Source organism: Ambystoma mexicanum, chromosome 4p (genome assembly GCF_040938575.1).
Source record: "Ambystoma mexicanum isolate Mex_15411 chromosome 4p, UKY_AmexF1_1, whole genome shotgun sequence".
In the NCBI taxonomy this organism is placed as follows: Eukaryota; Metazoa; Chordata; class Amphibia; order Caudata; family Ambystomatidae; genus Ambystoma; species Ambystoma mexicanum.
The window spans coordinates 259926837-259951923 of NC_090927.1; the positions used below are offsets into that span (position 1 = coordinate 259926837).

A 25087-nucleotide genomic window follows, 5' to 3' on the forward strand; every position below is an offset into this window, starting at 1 on the left:
TCTGTAGCACCCTGGGGTGGCCAAATATTTGTTCGCCATGCTGATGTAATCTGACTTATTTAGTATGACTATATTCCCGCCGTTATCGGCTTTTTTGATGACGATGTTAGGATCCTTCTTAAGATTGCCAAGTGCCTGTTTTTCTGAATTCGAAATATTATCTTGTTTTTTGTGCGCGTTTTCGATGATCCATGTAGTGGTGTAAATCCTGTGTCGCTGCTTGATAAAAATGTGTCTATTACATTCTCATTATGTGATGGTGGTACAAATTTAGATGTACGTTTGTGTTCTGGTAGTTTCAAATTGTACTGATGTATGCCTAATTCCTGGTGTAATGACCATCCACTCGTACTTGGATCTTCCGTTAAAGACATGAGAAGCGTGGTGTTTTCAATGTTTGCTATGGTCAATTCACTCACTGATTGGGGAGTCTGACTTGACTTGTACTGTTTGATCTGAGCATGAAAGAATTTCTTGAGTTTCAACTTGTGTATGAATTTAAACAGATCAATTTGGAAATCATTCAAATCAGGCTGTCGACTGGTTGCAAAAGACAAACCTTTATTCAATAAAGACAACTCTCCCGTGGTTAATATTTTAGATGATAAATTGCAAACTAAGTTTTCAGAAGGAACTTGGCTTTGAGATTCTCCTGAGACTGGACCGTGTCTGACGTGTGTGTGTTTCGCACATCAGACACAGTCTGAAAACTTAGTTTGTAATTTATCATCTAAAATATTAACCACGAAAGAGTTGTCTTTATTCAATAAAGGTTTGTCTTTTGCACCCAGCCGATAGCCTGATTTGATTGATTTCCAAATTGATCTGTTTAAATTCATACGCAAGTTGAAACTACTCAGGTCAAACAGTACAAGTCAAGTCAGACTCCCCAATCAGTGAGTGAATTGACCATAGCAGACATTGAAGACACCACACTTCTCATGTCTTTAACGGAAGATCCAAGTACGAGTGGATCGTCATTACACCAGGAATTAGGCGTACGCCAGTACAATTTGAAACTACCAGAACACAAACGTACATCCAAATTTGTACCACCATCACATAATGAGAATGTAATAGACACATTTTTATCAAGCAGTGACACAGGACTTACACCACTACATGGATCATCGAAAGAACACACACAAAATACAAGATAATCTTTCAAATTCAGAAAAACAGGCACTTGGCAATCTTATGAAGGATCCTAACACAGTCATCAATAAAGGTGGGAAAATAGTCATACTAAATATGTCCGATTACATCAGCATGGTGAACGAACATTTGGCCACCCCAGGGTGCTACAGACTGCTCACAGGGAATCCAACACAACAAACAGTATCTGATTTATCTGTCCTTATTCAAAACTGGCATTCACGTGGGTTACTCACTGACGATGAAAAACATGATCTTTTCTGACCCTGTCACGTCATTCCGACCATGTACTGCCTCCCGAAAATCCAGTTTTCTGAATTGCCACAGGTTAGACCTATCATGAATGGTCTAGGATGGGCCAGGCAAGGCCTGTCACAATACATCGATACTGCCATCAACGGTATGGTTCACACTTCCAGCCTACTTGCGGGACACCACACATACCCTACAAATATTACAATCCATACAATGTTCTGAACATTACCGGTTAGCCAGCTTTGACGTCAAAGCCTTTTATACTTCGATTAAGCATAATTTGGCGCTTGACACCATAGATTTCACATTCCGGAACCATTATTCTTCGTACACAGAGCACGTAGAAAGGATCAAAGATTTCCTAGCATTCACCTTAGACCACAATCAGTTCCTGTTTTAGTCAATACTTGGTTGTGCAAACCAGAGGTGTGGCCATGGGGGCCAAGTATGCTCCTTCGTTGGCCAACCTCTTTATGGGATATTTTGAACAAAAAACGCACACATTTACTGACAATATCATTGAATGGAAAAGGTACATCGATGATGTTTTGCTTATTTGTAATGGTACCGCAGAATCTTTTCAAGAATTTTCTGAGTTTTTGAATGCTAACACATTTGGTATTGAATTTTCTGGACATTCTAGTCCCAATAAAATAGAATTCTTAGATATAACTATTAGCATTTCTGATCAGACGATCCACACTCAGACTTTCAGAAAATCCACGGCTGTGAACTCCATTTTGAATGATGCGAGTTGTCACAAACATTCCGTTATAAACAATATTCCATTTGGTGAATTCGATCAAGCCCGTAGAAATTGTAGTACTCAAACAGCCTATGAAAATGAATGTGTACAGATCAAGGAGCGGTTTTTTAAACAAGGCTATTCAAGTCAATGCATTCAGAAAGGATGCAACGTGCTAATGACACTTTACGTGAAATAATTCTTGCTGTCTCAAACTAAAAAATCCACTGTCTACCCAGAAGTTCAGATCATTACCAAATATGTTGAAAATACAGATGTGGTGTTTCAATTGCCCGATACCATTGGTACATTCTAAAGTTAGATGCAGACCTGTGTTCATACATCACTGAACGACCGAAGTTTATTTTCACGCGTAACCAGACACTTGGAGGACATCTTTGTCCCTCCTTTCTTGCTCCAAAGCCAGTGCAGGTTGAACAATTATCTTGGTTGCCACCCAAACCTAAAGGTTTCTTTAAATGTGGAATGTGCACATTTTGTAAGTTTGCAATGTGTTCTGATTCTTTTACCTGTCACAATGGTTTCACTATCCAAATACGTGAATTTATAAATTGTAAATCGAAATATGTGGTTTATGCAATTCTATGTGTATGCGGGAAAGTATATGTGGGCTCCACAATCGGGGAACTGCGGATCCGCATCAGCGAACACTTTTTGCATTTGAATAGTCTTGATCCTAAACTGCCCATTGCCATTCACTGGCAGGAACATCACCAAATGGACGATGTTCAAAATATATGTTTCATTGGGCTTAATGCAAGTACGTGTCCACCCCAGGGGAGGTGACCGTCGAGTATTATGGCGCCAGTAGGAAGCTCACACCATTTGTCGGCTTAGATGTACCACGATGGGTCTTAATAAAGACACGGAACTACATGTTTTTCTAGAATATGGCTGATGGGTGTGACCAACATACTCCAGGTGCATGTTAATGGAATTGCTGTTCATTGGTGCCACATTTTCATTTCTGTATTTATTCCTACAATAATGGGTAAGGCAATGGTGGAGCCCGGTGCTGGCCGGGCTGCCAGTCTTGGGCCTGTTCGCAAAATTACATTTATCACACACAATTTATAGAGCTCCTTATTTAATATTTTTGCCCTGATCACAAATTACCCATTTTATATTACCAAAGTATATATTACAGTAGTTGCCTTTTTATTTACTGGATCAAGTTACTGGTTATTTTGACTTTCTTCTTCACACTGCTACCATCACTCTCCTTCTATTCCATGGCTTAATTATACAAGTTTGTGCATCACATATTATGTAACTATTCATGCGCCTATTGGTATTGTGACTGAAACCGGTAGTCATGTGAGCGTGAACGAGCATGTGAGAAGACACGTAGCCAGGCACATATTAGGTGCCTTTTTCTAATGATGATGGTTTCGATCGGCCGAGTGCAGTGAGAAGCAGCAGATACCCGATGCCACAGTTACGACGTTAGAATATTGCAGTTAGGACACATTTGCGGGGGGGATTAAGATACGCTTTTAGAGCGATGATGCCCATGAATTGGTTTCCCTTCAGGTATTGGGCTAGTGGAACCATGTACTTACTTCCCCATGTGAAGTTGGGTTCTTCATTTTTTTGTTTAATATCCAGATCATTCCATTAATGGACATTATGTACTGAAGCTTCAGTGACCCAACGCTACATATTCATTCGTTTTAGTCCCAACAGGCTATACAAACAGGTAATTGGATCACTGGTTATTAGGCATTTCAGATTGGTTGTTGGGTTACAAAACCTCACAGACTCATTTATTTTCTGTTTTTGATATTCGAGACAGGCCAATTCGATTCTATATCATTACTGCTTATATCAGCAGCAGTTCATTATGAAACACCAGATTATGGGCATATCAATTCGGTAATGCATTTTCGAATTTCACCTTCCATTTAGACTTCCACGTGGAACACTGGTGTTTTCTTTGCACTACATAGTGAAAGTGACACTGGTTTATGACAACAATCATTGCATTTTGGTTTGCGAACAGGCACAGTTCACTGCACAGCGATCGGTAGTGCGGAGCTGGGGTTATTGCAGAACATTTAAAAAATAACGCTTGCATGCCACATTGGAAATATAATCAATGATGTACAGTCTGTTTTGACTCAGTATATATCAATTAACTACTTGGAAGCACTACTGTTGACACGATATCTGAACAATGTTGATATTATATAATGAGGCTTATTGTGCCTCTGTTTTTTCCTTCTTTGTTTTTTACATGCGGACATGGTCCTGGACACGTATATTTATTCTGTTTCGGGCATTTTGGTAATGTATTGATTTCCATATTGTTCTTCAAATGTGTTTGATGTTACCCCGGGTATCCATTTCCTTGAACACATATGTAGTCATTTTTTTTTAATGGACTTTTGTTATATAATGAATGCCACCTTGACAAATGTTATGTTTCATATGATTGTGGTTGACATCATTTGTTATTTATGATACCAGAGTTTTGCCTTGAGAAAGACCGCTGAAGGTCGAAACACGTGTCGGCAAATTACTCTGGCAACCTCTAATAGAAAAACTTGAATACAAGAATTATTTGACAATTACCTGTTACGTCAGTTGATTTATGGACTCCAACTATCTAACACATTTGTAGATGTTTCTAAATTTTGGATCTAGCAGCGCAATTAACCAGTGGAACTAACCCCCTGTTTCTTGTTTGTGCGGTAGGTTTGAGGTTCCTACTAGTTCCACTACCCTGCAGCTGCTAGTGGCCTGACTATAGGCCTATTTTTACTTTGGGCTTTTTTGGTCGAGAGCTACCGTGAACAGGCACATCTCAACTTAACTGTTTTCCAAATATTAAAAGCATCTTGCAGGTCTGCGATTTGGGCAAGAGGCTATTTGTTGCCTGCCTTGCACGTGAGTAGTGCTGTTTTGTCGACACATGCTGTGATAGTGAGGCAAACGATTCCCATTTTATTTATTGTATTTATTTTATTTATTGAGTATTTGTTAGGCACCTTGTACAACAGAATTGTGTTTCAAAGCGCTACAAGTCTAAATGGGAAGCGAACAGGGGAAGTAATAACAATGGCAAAAACAGTCAAATACAGTCATGGTCCTACTAGGCCTTGTGGCATTCGGAACGTGCAAGTGCAGTGACGAAAAGTCCAGGAGGGAGGAGGGTGGACAAGTGCTGGTCGAGGGCTCAGGAGGGAAGTGCTACGGGGAGCCAAGGAGGAGAATCTTAGGCTAGTGCAGATGGTTTGTAGAGTCGCCAAGCAGAAACCCATAAGGGCAGTGCAGTGGGGCTAGTGGAGGTGGTGCTGATATCAACTGGGAAGAAGGGCCCAGAATCCTGTGAGATTCATGAGGTGGGGCAGGGAGGCCATGGATCAAGGTCACACAATTGTTGTAGAGCATAGCCTCGAAGATGATGCCATGGTTACTGTGGGGCACAGCATAATTGGAAGACCCTGCTTGAGCACTCATTCACATTCCACACATTCACATACGTGCACAACTCAGTGCATGCTTGCACACCTGAACACTGCACTCATTTACTACCACACACTCCCACAATCCCTTGCATGTATGCCCACATGCATACAGTCTGGACCCTGCGCAACCTGCTGCATGAGAGTTTCTCCAGCTCCTCTCTTGCCGTGTTGTTGAGGAGAGGGTGTGTGGATTGTTACAACCATGCAGGCCATAGTTCTCGGGGTGGAGGAATACCAGGGTGTTGACGGTACGTTGATGGCTTTTGGCTCAAGCATCCCGCGGGCAGGTTGGGGGAGAATTAGATGGGGTTTGGTTCATTGATTTTACTAAAGCACTGGGTGGAGGGAAATAGTTGCACTGTGCCTGTGAATGCAGCTGCTGGCCGCACAGACGAAAACACTATGAGCAGAGCTTGCCATCAAATGAAGGATCACTGTGCACTACTTCGGAATGAAATCCTATGAATTCCAGGGCAACACCTGATTGGTGAAATGAATGCCCTGCTCTTTGGTTTAAATGGTGCATGGGGCCATTATGTCATAGGCGTTCCCAACTTCAAGGCCAACCAGAGATCTTGCTTTCCAAAACTACTTTCTTCACTGTAGTAATGCTTTTGGCACATACTGTGGCACTTCGCCCTACTAATATGTGGCAGCAATATAAAGCACTTCTGTGATACTGGATGGTTAACAATAAGGCCAAGTTCTCAACTTCTAATGCCTTTTGCACGGTTAATTTCAGGTCAACATTATCCCACCATGTTGTTGACATAAATGCTAGCATAGAAACTGTGCAGGAAATTCAACAACTGATAAAGTAGTGCCACATGTCACAGGGTTTCTAGCTGTGTCAAGGCTATCCTTTAAGCGGCTTGCCTTCTAGTTTATTGTAGGGACGTCTGTGACACACTCAAAGTTGACAAGCAGCATTAAAAAAGACCCCCATGTAGAAAGATAACATATCAGTGTCGTTTACTATTTTTGTGTTCAAATATTGTGTAACATGGCGGCATATCTTGGGCTATTATGCTTAGTAATATTCTTACTGTCTCTGCTCAATATCTAGGTGCGTTAGTAAAAGACTGCATGTCCGGATTAGATGATAACCTATACATGTGAAGTATCATTGCAAGATGAATGGTGGTGTTTGTGTTTGCCTCTGTTCGTCATAGTGTTGAAGTAATTCAAACTGGGGTAATCCGGAAAACAAGCCACATGAAAAACCTATTTTTTTTCACTCTTTTAGTTTCTTAAAGAAGATGTACAGAGGCAACAAGAAAGAGAAAAGGAACTTCAGCAGCGGTTTGCAGATCTTGTGCTCGAAAAGGAGACATTACAACCAACTCCTAAGGAGGCACCACCCATAACTACGTAAATCCTTCACCTGCTCGAAATGTGACCTTGTGATTTTAATATTTCCGCTTGTCTGATAAATTAAAAATAGGTTCTTATCAAGCACCTTGTTGTCAAGTAACCAACCATCTTTTTTAGAACCTGTTAAGATTTCGATTTAAGTGTACATTAAGTCTTTGGACACATTCATCTTGGACGCTCATTCATTTATCATTGAACAAAAATCATCGTGAGGAATTTTTTATTCCCGTCATTGATATTTTTCAGTTATCGCCGATCAAATATTTTCAAAGAAATGTCGTCCAGTCCACTTCAGACATTTTACCTTTATTAAACATGGCTTGCTGTGTGTTACATGGTAGCAGTGTATTTAAAATATGAAAATGTAAAAAGAACATTTCTACAGTCTTGCTTTTGGGCATCTTTAAAATGTATATAATTTTGCTTGCGCTTTCCTGTTAATACACAGTGCAGTACCCCCATTTTTGTTTCACAGATAATGCAACAAATGTCATCGGTGTATGTATTTTGCATTGCCATTTCAATGATCTGTACATGAAAATGTTTATTTAGTGAAGCTATTTTTATAACTGTAAATGGAATAAATTCATGTAAATGTTTTAAACCTCCACCAGCCTGCTGACCTTCAATCACAGCAATTAGTCCCTGAAATCAACCTTAACACCTTATGGCAGATGACTATTATAGTTAACATAAAAATCTTGTTCACCATTCGAATGTTTTGAATGTGCTTCAACCTTTTCTCACCTATTGGCCCCACCATGTTTTTGTGTGCTCGCATGGCGCCAGCAACTTCTCGCTGCCTTTAGGGCATAGTTGCACAACTTGTCCCGAGTAGCTTCTATAGTCTCTTCTGAGTGTGGGTTGGGCTTGTATTGATATTGCACCAAAGGTAACCAGGATGACTCCAAAGTTCTTGCGTTTCCGTCCTATTGCATGTACCTTAACATATCCAGGCTCTGATTTTGACATCCTCACCGTGTACAATTCTAATACACAGAGTTGCTTAAGGCCCTAATACAAATTGATCAATGTAGGATTTTCCGGGTTTGTGGAATGCCAGAAACTGGTCATATAGACAGCTTATGGAATCCTAAGAAATCTGTACCTGCTGCAGGGTAGTATGAAATACAGGGCCAAGTAATTTTCATAACGCATTCAATAAAAGTGACACATTTAACATGACCTGCATTTCTGATGCAAAAGTAATGGACCTATGCTTATTGTTGGTGGCAAAAATGCAGTTTACGGTCACATATAAGCACTGGTTATGCATGCATCAGAACCTAAAGAACTTCGTTATTGCATGGAAAAGATATGTGATATTGAATATGTCACAAGTATCATGTGTGTAATAGGATCTCTGTCACGCGTATATATTTATATATTGCATACTTACTTTTCCAAATAGACGCATTCTATTTTTCAGGTGACCTACACTACATCAGTTTAGTGTGCTTGAAAACGGGTGCATTTCCCATTTCTCGCTCTGCGCTCAGGTGGCTATGTAACGGCACCATGAAATTTTGATGTTACAAAATCAGAGGGCAGACAAAGCACACTTTTTGACACTTTGCTGTCTCATCCCAGAGTTTGGAAATCAATTTTGTACATAAATGTATTAACATTCTGTTGATCACAAAACATGTGAAATTTGAGGCAATGAAACGTAGGTAGGTAAATACTTGTATTCGGCTCACACCATTTACAAGCAAATAGTTAAAAACAACACATGTTATGTTATTTGGCATTTCTATATATATCATTGGTATAACCTCAAAGCGCTGGTAGGTGTAACGCCCTCAGGACCGTACTCCAGGTCAGTTAAGAGAGTAAGGTGTCATAGGGTGCTTGGGTGCACCAATTATGTGCGCAGCCGATGCAATTACCTGAGGGCAGCTGCATCCTAGCATCAGGTGTGGTGGTATTTGATGTAAGTTGAATGTGTGCAGTCTGGAGGATGGACACCAAGACTGGGTTCTGGTTGCGTTAGGCCTGTGTAGGACTCTTGTGTGCAGGTAGGCAGTTTTTTTTGGGGTGTAGCTGTGTTTTATTAGAATGATGAGGTGCTCATGGGGTACTGTTCGTATGTGTGCAGCTAGGCCGAATTGATAGAGCGGTGTAGCTGTGCTCTAATTGTGTGATAAGTTTAGAGTAGAGAGTAAGCATAGTGATAGGGAGGTGAATGTTTGGGTGGAGTTTTCTTTTTGGTCTAACGAGCTAGCTATTATAGATTTCAAGAGCGCTATGAAATTGCTCCGTTCAGAGTCAACTTATTAGTGACTTACTCAGCGCATTCAGTGGCGTCATTGCCCGGGATCTCGTTTAGCATTTGTCATCAGGTTGCAAGGTCTGTCGCCTCAGATGGTCTTAGTGAGAATTATGGAAAGAGCCAGGTTTTTTTAACGTTGCAGAAGGTCCTATAGCCTTGGGTGTGTTGAATATGTGGGGAGAGCGAGTTCCACAGAGTTTGGGCCAAGGTTGAGAAGGCGGATCCTCTGATCCTGACAGAATTAGAGGTTAGAATCACTATAAAGAGGGCAGTGCTTGATCTTAGGGTGCGAGATGGCAGGTAGGGTTTTATCTTCTCTTGTAGGTACATTGGCCGGTCTTGTGCACTGCTCGGTGAGTGATGCGCATAGGGTCTTGAAGGAGGCCCCTTCGTCCGACTGGGAGCCAGTGGAGGGTTCGGAGAGCGGGTGAGATGCAGTCTGTGTCCCAGGGCGAGGAGCAGTTTTGCAGCAGCGTTTTGGGCTCTTTGGAGTTTTTGGAGTTGGTATGAAAGTGCTCCCAGGTATAAGGAGTTGGCATAGTTGAGTCTCGATTTAACAATAGACCTAACAGCGGCAAGTCTGTTGGGGTAGGGAGAGGTAGGGAAAAATGCCTCTGAGAAGTTTGAGGTGGTAGTGACAGCATTTTGACACGTTATTGATCTGACTGAAGGGGGTTAGGCCTGACTCTATAGTGCAGCCTAGGTTTTTGACTATATCGGAGCGGGTCGAGGGAAGGGGGCCATGGGAGCGGATGTGGGAGAAGGGCAGTATTGCCGCACACCATGATTTCAGTTTTATCGGTGTTCAAAAGGAGGGTTTTTTTTGCCACCCATCGGTCAATATCACAGAGACAAGCTTAAAGGTCGGGCGAGGGTTGGTGCTTGTCTTGGGGATTCTTAGGATAATTTGGGTATCGTCGGCATAGTTGTAATAGGAGAGGTTGTGCATGCAGATGATTCCTGGTTGTGTGGACAGATCGAGGGTGAACAAGAGAGCAGATAGGCATGCGCCTTGGGGTACTCCAATGTTCACTGAGCGAGCAGTTGAGACAAAAAGATAGAGGAAGATTATTTGTTTTCTGTTGCTGAAGGAGGCAATCCATTTGAGAGCAGTGTCAGATTCCTAGGGAGTGGAGGCGGTCAAGGAGGCTTGAATGGTTAACCATGTCAAAGGCTGTAGATTTCGAGGATAATCAGTGCTGCACAGCCCTCAGTCTCCAGTGACCTTGAGATCATCTCAGATCGAGACTAGAGTGGTTTCTGTTCCATGCTGCGGTCTGAAGCCTGATTGTGCGGTGTCGAGGAGATTATTGGATTCTACAAAGGAGTTGAGCTGGGAGTATGCAGTCCGGTCAATGAGTTTTGCGCAAAATCTGGTGTTGGAGATCGGCCTGTAGTGCTTAGGGTTCCGGGGGTCAAGGGATACCTTATTTAGAAGTGTCTTGACATGTGCTATTTTAAAGGCTTCAGGGAAGATGCCAGAGGTGCGGGAGTTGTTTAGTATGGTTCTCACATGTTCTCCTGCGCAGGTAGAGGAGAATATTTCTTTCAGGACAGAGGCGCGGGCAGGGGTCGTAGGGCGACCCGGAGGGTTTGCTGGTTGATAGTAGGTCAAGGAACTAGTCTCTGGAGGTGGGTTTGAAGGAGTCGAAAGTTGGTAAAGTGGGCATTGGGGCAATGGGATCAGGAGGGGTTGGTGAGTGGTAGGGGAAGAGCAAGGACAATTCAGTGTTAAGGGTTGTCATCCTGTCAAGTGCGGTGTTGTAGAAATGAAGCGAGAGGGAGTTACAGAGTGATTGTGTGGGGGTGGATTGGGCAGAGGGGCACATAGGTTTCACAAATTTGGATATGATCTTGCGGGGTTCTTTGCTGCTGTTGCCACAGTTGAGAATTTGTTTATTATAATAGGCTTTTTTGGCCTTTCGGATTTGTAATTTGGTGGTGCAGGGCAAACATGCATCTGCTGGGGTCGGTTTTAGATGCTCGCCATTTGCGTTCAAGAGTTATTTGGTTTTGACATTTCTCGGGTGGGACATGAACCATTTGTGGGACGGTCCTTTGCGTGAGGATGCAGGACGCGGGGGGGTGAGAGGAATTTGTGAGTCTTTAAGCCAGAAGTCAAAGGAATCGATGGTTAAGGGTCTATCGCGGGCAGGGTTGCAGGGGGGCGGAGTAGGAGGGCTTCAGCTATGTTGGGGAGAACCTTGACTTTGTTCCGGCATTTGAGATCAGGGGTGAGGACCGGGGGAGCTGTAGTAGGAGGGGCAGGTGTGTGGATAGAGAAAGGGATGGCAAAGTGGTCGGACCAGATTAGCGGTTTGAGGCAGGATATATAAACCAGGTCATGAGAGCTGAAAACGGCATCAAGGGTGTGCCCACCTCAGTGGGTTGGTTGAGGGCATCAAGACTGTAAACCAGTGGATGAGTCATGGGATTGTTGGGCATATCAAACCAGATATTGATTTCTCCCAGTAGTGTAAGAGAAGGGTGATTTACCTGAATGGTAGCTATTGAGTCAGAGATTGTTGGCGAAATGTCCGTCATATCCAGGAGGTCTCTATATGAGTAGGAAGCTGTGGGGGAATGGTGATGCTAGCCAGAGTATTACCTGAAGGGATTCACATGAGGCATTGCATGTCTGGGATTTGACGAGTGATAATAATTAATAATAATTTAGCATTTATATAGCGCTACGAACCCTCCGGTATCTGAGTGCTGCTTATTCTTACCCACGGTGTGTGGTGCTCCTTTATCGACCTCGGAAGGATGAAAGGCTGAGTTTGGCCCCACCGGGATTCGAACCTGCGTCAGCAGGCTCTGCACAGATGTCAAAGCGAGCGCTGTACTCGCTGTGCTATCGGACAGGCTAAGACGAGTGAGACGGAGAAATGGTATTTGTGGAGGATTGCCACTCCGCCACCTCCGGAGGGTCCATTGTGGATGATAAGCGAGCAGGCAATGGGGGAAGGCTTTGTGTACTACTGGGGCAAAGTTGTCGGAGAACCAGGTTTCGGTGATAAAAATGAGGTCTGGATTGTCTTAGGTTAGGAGGTCAAAGATGCTGTCTGTTTCTTGCTATGGGAGCGGGCATTAAAAAGGATGCATGTGATTTTGTGAGGGGAGGTGGTTTTCGTGACGCTCATTGCAAAGGGGAGCTTGCCTGATGGAGTGGTGGATGTAGTAGGATCATTCAGGTTGGTTGAGACCGGTTGAGGTGGGGGTAGAGGGGGGACTGGATGCCTGTGGACTTTGTTGGGGGAGAGGGTTACATCGATGGGGGGCGGGAAGAGTAGGCAGGTGGAGGTAGGTATGTGCGAGACGAGGAGGGGTTGGTTAGGGGGGTTGGGAGGGTGGTGAATGGGTCACTTGAAGTGCAGGGGTTGAGGTGGGTTGTTTTTGGTTTGAGTCTGGAGGGCGCTGGTGGTTGGGTGTACTGGGTGAGAAGTCAAGAGCATGGGGTGGAAACTGGGAGAGGGGAGCGTCTGAGAGTAGGGGAGGGAGAGGCTGGGAGGTTGGACTGAAGAAATGGTAATGTGAGGTGTGGCGGGTCGAGGGAGAGGACCAGTCACTTTTTTGGCATTTTGTGGGTTTTAGAGCCATAGAAGTGTGAATGAGTGGGGGTGGTCAGAGGGGGAGGGAGATGAGGCTACCGTTCTAGCAAGGGCAAGACAAGCTACTTTCAGAGAAGGGAAGGGATACGAAGGGGGGTCTGTTGGCAGGGGTTGAGTAGGTGCTAAGGGAGAGGGTGGCAAGGGGAGGTAGGTTGAGAGGGTGGGGAGTTCCTCATTGGGCACAAGGATGGTGTGGCAGTGGAGGGGGATTTGCGATGTTTGGAGCGCCGAGAGCTCCTCTGGATTGTGAGTTCGATAATGGGCAGGGGTGTGCGTTTGTTCTCAATAGATGTTAGAGGGAAAGTGGATGTTGATGTGTTTGGGTGGGTTGAGGATTGGGGGATGAGCATTGGAGGGGACAGGTGTTTGCCGTACCAGAGTGCTCCTCTGATCTTGGAGTTGGACGTGCGATGATGGTAGGAGGGCAGCGTCCAGGCGTATTGTTGTAAGGGGGGGTTGTGGTTTGTAACCAGATGCGGGATAAAGGGGGGGGTCATGAAGTAGGGTGCTCGAGTGCAGGTTATTCGCCACAAGGGTGAGTTATGGGGGAGGGAGGCCAGGAATCAGGACGGGTTGGAGAGGAGGTCTTTGTTGAAGTGTGATCTCCATCTCGGGGGGGGGGGGGTTAAGGGCAGCACCTAGAGATAGATGTACTTGTAACAGTAGTTGCAGTGGCCTTTGATGTAGAACCTGTGTCTAGATTCTGGACACCAGGGTAGGGGGAGAGGGGCAACAGTAGAATGCAATTCAAGATGCACTAGTAGCGCATAGATTATGGACACCGGGATAGAGGGCGAAAGGGCCTAGCACATGGGGAATTCTATAGTGGCACTGTATATATGGGACACAACGAAGTATTAACACATTTTCTAGGTATGCGACACAAGTCCAAAAACACAGTTCTCTAAAGGAGGATATAGGCTAGTATTCGCAGTACTATCTCAAGGTGGGATTTTGTAGGTGTGAGTCAGTATACCATTAACAATTTCTTAGTGTGCGGCGTAGGCAAATTACAGTGCTATCTCAGTGTGCACTTTCTAGATGAGAATCAAGGCAGTACTCGCATTACTTCAATGGTGTGGCACAGGCGTGGTCAGAGGGTTGGGAGAGTGGCCGGCTTCGGAGTAGAGTGATTGCTCTACTCCCCACCCGGGCCACACATACCTTGGTAGTAGCTGCAGGTTGATGGCTGGCCACTGGCTTCTCCTGCTGGCACATGCAGACACAATCTTGAGCCGCCTTTGTAGGAGCCGCCCTTTGAGTGGGGCTCTTAGCCGCAGGGGCTGCACAGGAAGAGGGCTGCCATAGGAGGGTGAAAATAATAGCAGAGATCGGACCAATCAGGGATGGGGGTGGGACGGGAGTCGGGAGTACGAAGTCAGAAGGAAATGGGATGCCACGAGGGTTGGGAAATCATGTGCAAAGTAAGGCATGAAATACATATAACGTGGGCAACAATTAAAAATTACAAATCTCCAAACTTGAATAAGTAAACATTTCAAATGAGATCAAGTTAAAATTCTTTCAAATGCTTAAAAGAAGCCTAAAACATAGTACAATACTAAACTAGTGATGACAAATATCTAGTACTAGTTGCTGATACTCAATATCGAGTAATTTATTTTAGGTGCATTATTTTCAAGTGCAATTTTAATGCAATTGAAAACATGCAACAAACATGGATATAAAGTCAAAAAACTGACATCCAACAAAAAAATTACATAACAATACTTGCACATAAAATACAAAATGTGAATGAAATATTAAACAAGGATGGGCAGCAACTATATATCAACTGTCAAACAAATGGAAAGTTCATTTGGTACCTGGGTTGCCAGTTGTCAAAATTTGACAACAGCCGGACAGAAAAAAGTATCTAATTACAGTGTGAAGTTGCTTAAATCACTTAAATATATGAAGTCCCCAGATAACTTGAGGGCTAGGCAAATCTTGAGCCAGTGTGATCCCCCCAGTTGGCTACTCTAATGCCAATGGATAGTTTTACTTGTGGGGTCATATTTGATATCCACACTAACAGATTATTTTTTCTTTTCTCTACAGAATAAATGTGCTTGTAGGATCAAATGCAGTGTCCACATATATTAATGTGCTTGTATGGTCCCATACCAGGAAAGGAATTGTATTTCAGATAGGGTCGACTTGTGATTGTGTTTCGGTTTGAAAGTGGATTAAAACACCTTCATCAAGACCAACCATTAACAAAACCCTGCATTTATTGGGACCGAAAAAGGTGGGAATGAGTGCCTAGATTTAAGGAGAATGGTGAAAGGATTGCCTAATGTAATGGAAAAATAAAGGACTGCCAATCAGTATTTGATTTTATACTAATTTATAATCTAACCATACAACATGAGCAGGTGCTGCTGCCGCTCACAACTTTCTGGTGTTTTAGAACAAACAGTGAGAGCATTTGCAGTAATACACCTACTCATCCCAAGCAAATGAACCCCTGGTGTGAAGTTATTTTCAAAACCATTTTATTTATGTATTTATTGGTCACTTATTAGGTGCTTATACAATTGGCAAAAGTGTTTCAAAGTGGCCACAAGGCAAACATGGTGGGGACAGGGGAAGACAATGAATAACGGCAAGGATACATAATTGCAATTCTAGTACAAATAAATAATGAGAATAAGGGAAGGGGAGACAAACCTACTATGCCTTGTGAGTGTTCAGAACGTGCAAGTGCAGAGGGAGGGATAAGGTGCTTTGATGCTCATGGAGAAGTACTCTGAGTAAGTGCTAGGAGGAGAAGAACGTAAGTGCAACCACTGATGAGTGGGTGAGCCAAGTAAGTGCAGTAGAAAGAAAGCGGCTGGGATAAGAGATGTGGGGGATCAAGGCACAGAGGACACAGAAGGGCCCTGCACATCAATGAAGCGGCAGTAAGATTAGCAGGTAATAGAGGAGCGGGAGGAGGAGGTAAAGAGAAAGGTATTGACGCTTTTCCAGAACTTAAGACTCAGCAGAAGAGGGAGGCTGTTGCACAAGAGGGATCCAGCCGAGTAAAGTTATCGCCCACCAGCTCTCTGTTTAGGAAAGCGGTTAACACGCAGGAAGTTGGTGCCGGAGGAACGGAGGAGTCTAGAAGGAGAGTATTTGGTCAGGAAACGTTGAAGATGGAGTGTTCCACGGCCCTAGATAGCCTTGTTCACCATCATTGGTGTGGCGTGTTGGATGGCCAACAGAGTACTTTTAGCAAGAACTTACACACTTGTATCTAAACAAAAAAATGTGTAGCCTAGGCTGAGCTCTAAGACTTAGACTTAGACTTGGGTCAGACGTTTGGTGTAGAGGTACAGTTAACTCACGCAAATGGTCCAATATTAGAGCTATACTCAAATGCATAAAATATACTCTTTATTAAAAGAAAACAAAATGCACTTCCGCACCATAAAACACCCTTTGATGTTTTCAGTGTAAACTGAAGGCAATCCCAAGCCTGAGGTTACACAAAACCTCACATTTTCAGGTATTATTGCATTTCAGTTGCACATGAGAACACAATAAAAAGGTAAAATAAAGGGAGAAACGGGTTAGTTAATGCCGAAACCATCAAATGTATAGTTTAAGGTACTAACACAATGCTTATTAAGTCCATCCATTACTCAGGGGTTCCAAGACTTTGTGGACAATTCTCAGGTTCACCTGTTTTGGTGTACAGGAAGTTCAATAGGTCTTGCATTAGCCAGCTTGTAGGTAATGCAGAAAAGCCAACCGCTTTGACAAAAATTTTCTACAATAGCTAAGGGGGCACCCTTCCAATTCCAAACCACAAATTCATGACCCCAGAGGGGAATTCCCAATCAGAACTCCATGGCCAGGTAAACTAAGTTTTTTACGGAGTGGAGTGTAAGCCGAGGCAATCCCTATAGGAAAAGAGGAGGCTACAAAAATTGTATGAAAGCTTAGTCTCCATACTCCTGATTCTCAACGTGCTGCCATAGGAATAGCTCTGATTTGGTTTTCAGTGATGGTAAACAAAGGAGATTTATTAGGCAAGGCAAACCGGCAGCATCCCACCTGTTAATCTGTCACCTGCTGACTAATCCAATCGTCCCTCTAGACCTGTACTTTTTATTGGAGGATGGTCACCTGACCATCAAATGTTCGAGAAGGTGTTGTTCAGGCCTTCCGGCATGCTAGTCCCACCTCCTGCCTTAAACAAAGGGACCAGTTATGAAAAGTGCTAGTCCTACCTCATTACTAGTGGCGAAAAGGACCTATGGTCACAGTGCTTGTGGTTCTCAACATAGCTCCTCAGAGTAGTTCCAGTATCTCCCCCTCAGGCAAGGTGCATACAGCATCCAAATCCACAAACTCTTCCAATCTTAAAGTCCGTTGTTCAAACAAGCTTATGCCAGTGCAAACCATTAGCCTTAGTCCAACAGCCTTGTACCAGTAACCTGGGATGGTAGGAAATGCTCACATTTATGCTTTGCCATGCATATTTGTAGAGCGCTTTCTGCCAAGGCACTAAACCACTATCCAGGTTCGCCAGGTGTAGAGTGCAAAGGGGGGAAGAGGGGTAAGCTTACGTAAATACAAATGTTTGAAGTCTTTCTGAAGATTAACAGATTGTTTGCACACTGAACATTCAATGATCGGGTGCTCCAGAGCTAAGATGCAAGTACTTGGCATGATCTCCTCATTGCACTGGACTGTCCGAAACACGGTTCAGACAAAGGGGATTCATTGGAGGATCATAAGGCACACACAGGAGAATGCCATAGTAACTTGCTGGAAAGATAATCTGGGACCCATATTCTTGAGGGCCTTAAAGAGACAAGGGTCAAAGATGTGTACTGTAGTCTAGCCACGATGGGCAACCAGTGGTGTTTTTTTTAGAATCGTAGAGATTTCAGTTTTAGAGGAGAGGCTGATGACTGCTCGATCAGCTGTATTTTGAATTCTTGGCATTTTTTTCAGGAAGTGTTTAGAGGCAATAAGAAGTGAGGGATTACCATAATCAAAGCGTGAGCTGGTGACAGCACATGCAAAGCTACCTGTATGATTTACTGAGATATATGCATCACGCACTGTTATCGGTTGGCGAACCGACCGCTGCTGGCCTGTCGGAGAGCCCACTCCACCAGAGCGATCGCTGCGACGATGACCTTCCTTTCTGATCTGCCTTAAAATCAGCAAACAATAGTAGTTTGGGCTGACCAATGTATTGTCATGATGAACCATGGAAATCTGTTGATCAAAGTAAACACCTAGATTTTTTACTGCTAGTGAACATTTAATTCTGCCTTCATAAAGGTAGAGTTGCTCATTGGGTAGTTTTGACTTGGTGGATAGTGTGAGAAGCATGGTATCAAGAGAGACCGACTCAAGGATGTTTGCTTCAAAACCTTTGTTTACTAAAGTTCCTGGGTTGGTGTAATGCTTAACTGGCCCCAACACTAAAGGGATGGTTCCTTAACTGATGTGTCTAATAGTCTTCGAAGTCTGGAAGTCTAAAATAAAAATCTGTCTGTGTCCAAACCTATGCTTGCCCTCACTCTGATGAAAATGTGTTGGGAAGTCTTTCAAAAGCAAAACAATTGTGGTTCAACAAAAATAGGAAACCAGGGTTTGTTTCAGGCGGTCTTCCCACCAGGTCTAGGTTGGTCAGCTTCAAAAGAATGAGTTCAATCAAAAGGGACTGTTCATAGGACCTTCTCCATATTTCAAACAATGACAATGTCTTTAATCCCTTTGGGTTCCCTTGCCCATGCTCTAGTCATTCCAAGTTCAAAGCGTAACCAAAAGAAAGCACAACTCTTTAAACGTTTCGGGGTTCCCGTCCCAAAGCTTCAATTCCTTCAGTATCCACTATGATAGGCCTCTTAAGGTTCCCTTCCGCAAACGTAGGCCTCTTCCAGGTTCAAACACACGTGCACCTCTTGGGCCTTTCAGGGATCCCTTCCCCAAGCTTAGCCCCCTCTTGAGTTCAGTTTGTCAAGATGTACCTTTCTTTTATATACAGTTCTTTCAAGGGGCAGCATTAGTGATTTTCGAAAACATCAGGTTCTTTGCTCCTCCGAAGCGTGACCACTCACTTATTTCCTGCTCTTCCTTCTCTTAACCTTTGGCCTTTAGAAGCTTTCTGCACACCTACTTGTTTCGCTGTTTTCTGGACTTCTTTCTCGTGTCCACTGGCACCTTTTTTTCCTTCTCCTGCACACTTGCACCTTTTTCTCCTTGTGCCCACTGGCCCCTTCTTTAACTTCCTCTGTGCACACTTGTGACTTCTGTGTCCTTCTTGGGTCCCTGGCACTTTCTCCTGCTCTCCCGTGCACACGTGCACTTGTTTTACCTTTCTGTGCCCCCTGGTACATTTTCCAGCTTTCCCATGCACACTTTCCACTCTGCTGGGTTGCTTGCACCCTTCTCTCTTGTTTCGGGACACTTACGCCCTCTTTATTATATTTCTCCAGCATGAGGTCTGGCATGGATTCACATGCTCATAAATATTCCCCCTCGTCGGGCTGGGAATCCTCAGTAAAAAGAAAAAAGTTTCACTTTCACTTCAAAACTGTATTTCTCCTCTAAACCAATCACTGTCCTCTGGGTCATAATGCCGTTTATAGTGATAGTACCAAAAAAGAAAGTGTCGACAAACAAAAGTTTCGAAACAAAAGCACCGAAAGAAAAAGAAACTAACAACGAGTAAAGAACCTTATGTAGAAACTGACACACAGCTGACAGTTGAAAACAAACTGCCAGTGCATGAGAGAACCAGAGAAAGAAAACACCTGCTAACACGAACATCGTATTGCGTGACAGAAAACATCAGGTAAACAGAATGAAAAATGATAATGAAATGACAAAATATGACCCATAAACAAGACACGAAAAAAAATTAACCAGTAATTTCGATATTTCGGATACGTAAGGAGTGCCACGATCGAGTATGTAAAGACTCAAATGGGAGGCAACCAGTTAGTATATGGAGGTTACACGTACAATCGTGAAATGATACTTAGAAACAACATACTGGAAGTGTACGGAGTACCACAAATCAAAGTGTATGGGAAGCGCAATAACTGAAGGGGAAAAATACGAAGCACTGGAGAGCACAATCATATGCTAGATAATACTTTTCTACTGATAAGACTATAAATAAAATAAAGAAAAATGCTGAGACACATCGAAATGAGGAAAGTGGATCGATAGTTAGCCTAAAATGTGTGAAAATCCTGCTACATGTTGCAGCTCAAATGCCAAATACGAAACTGCTGCAATGTAGCATTAATAGAAAAAAAACACCTAAAAGAAAACCTACCAATGGTACTACATACATATGCTGAAATAAATATACCGGAAATATTTCAAAAAACGGAAAAAGGGGAACAGTTTCTCTTCGCCACATTAGAAATAAAACAAGACAAAATACTAATGATTACAACTAATGACAATTCATTACATCCTGGAAATTCAACAATATGGCATGGCGATGCAACCTTTAAATCATGTCCTGAACCATTTCTACAGTTTTATAGTATACACAGCAGGATAAACGAGACAGTTATACTGTTGGTATATGCATTCATGCCGAATAAAACAGAGGAATTGTACAGATGCCTATTTGGAAATCTAAAACACTATTCCAGAAAAAATACCTGACACAGTGGTAATGGACTTCAAGCAAGGACAAATGAAAGCATTTAAAACAATATACCCAGAAACAAATATCCAAGGATGTTTTTTTCATTTTGGCCAAGCCATTTGGAGAAAAATACAAAAACTGGGACTGCAAACAAAATACATAGAGAACAGCGAATTTCAGCACAACATTAAAAAAAATATTTTCATTAGCATTTGTTAAAGAGAACCAAGTAATTACATATTATGAAACACTAATTGACACTGAATACTTTAAAGTAAATGAACAATTTGCAGATTTACTAGACTACGTGAAATGCACCTGGATAGGGCAACTAACCTGAAATGGAACAAGGAGAAAAGCAAAATATGCAATTTCGGTATGGAATTGCTACCAAGCAGTGAAAGAAACCAGAGCAAGAACCAACAACATTCAAGAAGGATGGCACAGCAGAATGAATGAACAATTTAACATTAATAACCCAAATATGTGGCATGTTATAAAGCACCTAAAAATGGTACAATCGGCACAAGAAATTAAAATAACTCCAACAATTTCAATGCAAAATACACATAAAAAAATAAAATACAGAGATTATGAAGAACGTATAGCGAGTATCATAAACAGGTCCGAAACAATGGATGCTATTAACTATTTACAAGCACTATCGTATAACTTAAAATGTTGAAAAAATAAGTAAAAACTCGCCGAAAACCCCAAGTTTCAGCGTAATCCAAAATCCACAGCAAGTAGCAACCATAAAAATCCAATTTCACTATAATTCCCCAATCCAAGCAATCCATAGTAAAGAATCCACATGAAAAAATTGCCAAATAAATCCAAATTGTCCATGGTGGTGCAATCCAAGTAATCTTTTATTTATTTTATTTATTTATTACATTTGTTACTCGCCCAGACCCGAGGGTATCACGGCGAAAATACAGGTGAGTTGTCACAATTTATACAGTGTTGTAGTACAGTCATATCAAACATGTTTAAGCTGAGGTTACAACAAGCAAATAGTCAAATTATTTATACCAAGTTACATTTAGATAGGTAGCCACTCTCAATTTGTTTCAGCACTACTTGCAGTTCTGAGGGTGACCCCTAGCTGTATAGCTGTGGCACTCGAGTGATTAATATTTATTGAATAACCAAGTTTTCAGTGCTTTTTTGAATCTTGGTAGGGAGTCCTCATTTTTCAAGCTAAGGGGTACTGCATTCCAGTGCGATGGGGCTAGGACTTTGAAGCTACTTCCTCCTGCTCTGCTGTATTTGTATTGAGGAACTTCTAGGAGGGCCAGTTTGTTAGATCTCAGTGACCTACAGGAGATTTTTTTCTTAATGGAGTTGAGATAGCTAGGCGCTTTGTTGGTGATACATTTGTATACGATACTAAGGGTTTTGAATATGATTCTTGCTTCAATTGGCAGCCAGTGGTTTTCTCTTCTAATGCTGGATATGTGTTCAGATTTCTTTAATCTTAGTGCTGCTCTAAGGGCTTTGTTCTGTAATAATTGGATTTTGTTTAAATTGGTTTTGGAAGTTCCTAGAAAGAGGATGTTACAATAATCCAATTTCGTTAAAATCCGAGCTCTGGCCAATGTGATACAATTTGAGGGGGTAAGAAATTGGCGGCTGAGTGTGATACGTTTTGCTGTATAGGCTGTGGACGAGGAGAGGGCTGCTATTTGTTTGTGCATAGAAAGGTTGGCATCTATGTAGACACCAAGCGTTTTAACTTGTTTAAGTACTGGGATCAGTGTACCATCAATGTTAATATGCAAGTAGTCCGGGTGGAGGGTGCTTATTCTATTTTGGGAGCCCACAATGAGGACCTCTGTTTTCTCATCGTTAAGGCAGAGGCTGTTGAGGGCCATCCAGTTTTGGATTATAGAATATACTTTGTTTATGGTGACAGTGTCTTGGGAATAGTCGCCTGTAATGGGATTGAGGATCTGGGTTTCATCTGCAAAATTGGTGTAGATGACACCCATATCGTTTAAGGCCGAGAATAGGAGTTTAGTATATGCATTGTAGAGGGTGGGAGAGAGGCAGGATCCCTGGGGGACTCCTATGGGTACTATTATAGGGTCCGCTGCAAAATTTCCGATGGCAACTCTGGATGTCCGGTCAGTTAGAAAGGATTTGATCCATTTTGTGGCGTTACTGGAGAAATTGAAATCTTTTTTTAGGGTTTCACATAGTTTGTCATGGTCTACCAGGTCGAATACTGCTGATAGGTCCAGTAGCAGTAGGGTGGCTAATTTTCCTGAGTCTCTAATGGTGTCCAGTTGGATTTTCAGATCCAGGAGGGTTTCGGTGCTATGGTTAGGTCTAAAGCCTGATTGTCTGGCTCCTAGCAGGTTATTTTGTTCGAGGTGGTTTTGTATTTGGTTATAGGCTATTTTGTCGATTTTAAGTAAGAATGGGACCGTCGTTATGGGCCGGTAGTTCGTGGGCACTAGTGGATCTAGAGTGGGCTTTTTTAATAAAGGGGTGACCCAAGCCACTTTAATGCTGACTGGGACCTGATTGGTCTGAAAAGAGGCATTCACAAAGTTAGTGATTATAGGTGTGAGAATGGGGGCGCAGAGTTTAATTAGGTGTGCTGGAAAGTTATCTCCTTTGCAGTTGGAGGCTTTAAGTTTGGATATTGTATTGAGTACTATATCCTGGGAGAATGGTGTAAAGTTGAAGGGTGGGGGAGGTGTTTTCTAGATTAGTGGTGATTTGGTTAGCCTTGGAGTGTTTATCAGACTAGAGATTTCTTTTAGAGATGATTTTGTTTTGTAGTAGCTTGATTTTTGATGCTAGAGCATCTTGGATGGTGGTACACCAGCCTTTGCTTGGTTGGACCGGGTTAATTATGGGGATCGGATTCTCCAGCTCCTTGAGTATGGTAAATAGCTCTTTGCTGTCAGAGGATGCATTCCTGATTCTGGTATTAAAGGCATCTGCTTTATGGGCAATAATGGCTAATTTGTAGATTTTGTTTGCGGAGTTGAACGCTTCCAGGGCTTCTAGGGTGTGGGTTTTCTTTAGCCGGTGTACGAGTGATCTTTTAATCCGTCTAAGTGAGACTAATTCCTCATTGAACCAGAAAGAGGACTTTTTGTCCTTGCGTTTGCTTTTATTAATGCAAGGTGCTAGAGTATCAATTGTGCTGGTGAGACAGTTATGGTAATGGTCCGCCAGAACACTGGGTTCTTTAGCAGTAATCATATTGTTGTGAAGGGAGGTGGCTAATAGAGGGTTGAGGATTTCTGCTGTAAATTTACAGATGTTTCTTGTTACATAAGATTCTTCGACCGTTTTTGGTGGGTCTGATTTGTTGCATAGGATAGTGAAGTTTATACTATGATGGTCTGACCAGGGTACTGGGTTAATGGAGTCTATAGAGACTGTAGTGTTAAGTGGTAATATCCAATCTAGTGATCTTCCTTTTGTGTGGGTAGGGGCGTTCACAAGTTGTGTGAATGCCATGTCTTTGAGTGCACTGTATAGTGCTTCTGCTTTGTGGTCTAGGGGGTCATTAAAACCTAGATTCAGATCCCCTAGAAGTAGTAGTAATAGGTAATCCAGAATCTGTCCCAAAAACCAACCATCAAAAAAGGAAAATCCATCCAGTAGTAGGAAAAAAAAGATCCATTCCATGATGCAAAATGCCATGTCCTAAGAAAAAAATTCACTCCAAGTTGAAAAAATAAAAAGGATCCAAAAAAATGGAGCGCTCCAGCAGAAGCACCCGACGCGAAGAAAGGAACTTGGAAAATGACGTCCACGCATGAATACGTAAACGTCATACTTTGCATGTTGGACTACAAAAATATACAAAAACAGACAAATGATGCAATGGCGCCATCTACTGGTCAAAATATATATCAGTTTTAAGATAAGAAAAGTTATTCAATACAGTACATATATTAAGTTATTTAATACAGCATATATATTAAGAAAAGTAAAAAAAATAATTTGTTACCATTGTGTAAAAATAAAAAAAAACATTAAATGTAACCTATAAGGCACTTGAATTTTTTTTTAGGCATAACAGTCGAAAAAGATTCACAAAAATTACTATTTGAAAAAATGACATAGGAACAATGTATCCTCAAATATTGTATTCTAAAAAATGACGACACCATACTGCCCCATCCAATGATAGCCCTCGTCCTAAGCCCTGCCTCTGGCAGTCATCTTAAGATTTGTACAGCACGCTTCAGTGTTGGGAGTCCTCCAGCTGCTCTCCGAGCTATTTGTACGTTTTTTTGAGTTTTTCAATGAGAAAAGTTCAATTTCTGTTCCAAAGAGCTGGTGTGCTCTTTTCCTCATCTGACGGCAACGGGGATCCGTTGTCGGTGAAGCTCCGTGCCCCTCAAGGGCAAGGATTCGTTGAAGTTTCTAGAAGGCCATCTTGGGCCTACTTCGCGCCCTCCGACCATGACTGAGGAGGAGGGAAGATCCCTCTTCAGACCTTACACCAAATGCAGGCTACGGGATGTGTTTGTGGAAGACACGCACCTGCCTCAATGCCTCTTCTGCCTACACCCAGACCATAAGGAGGTGGAG

General features: G+C 42.6%; 1 protein-coding gene across 1 annotated transcript in view; it reads left to right on the top strand.

The window, feature by feature from the left end:
• The window catches only part of CDC5L (cell division cycle 5 like), a 472644-nt gene extending 465016 nt beyond the window's left edge, over positions 1-7628 (top strand). The window contains exon 16 of the mRNA XM_069605787.1: positions 6893-7628. Within this exon, the coding sequence (XP_069461888.1) occupies positions 6893-7021 (129 nt within the window). The 3' untranslated portion in view covers positions 7022-7628. The remainder of the gene's footprint in view (positions 1-6892) is intronic.
• Positions 7629-25087: the final 17459 nt, after the last annotated feature.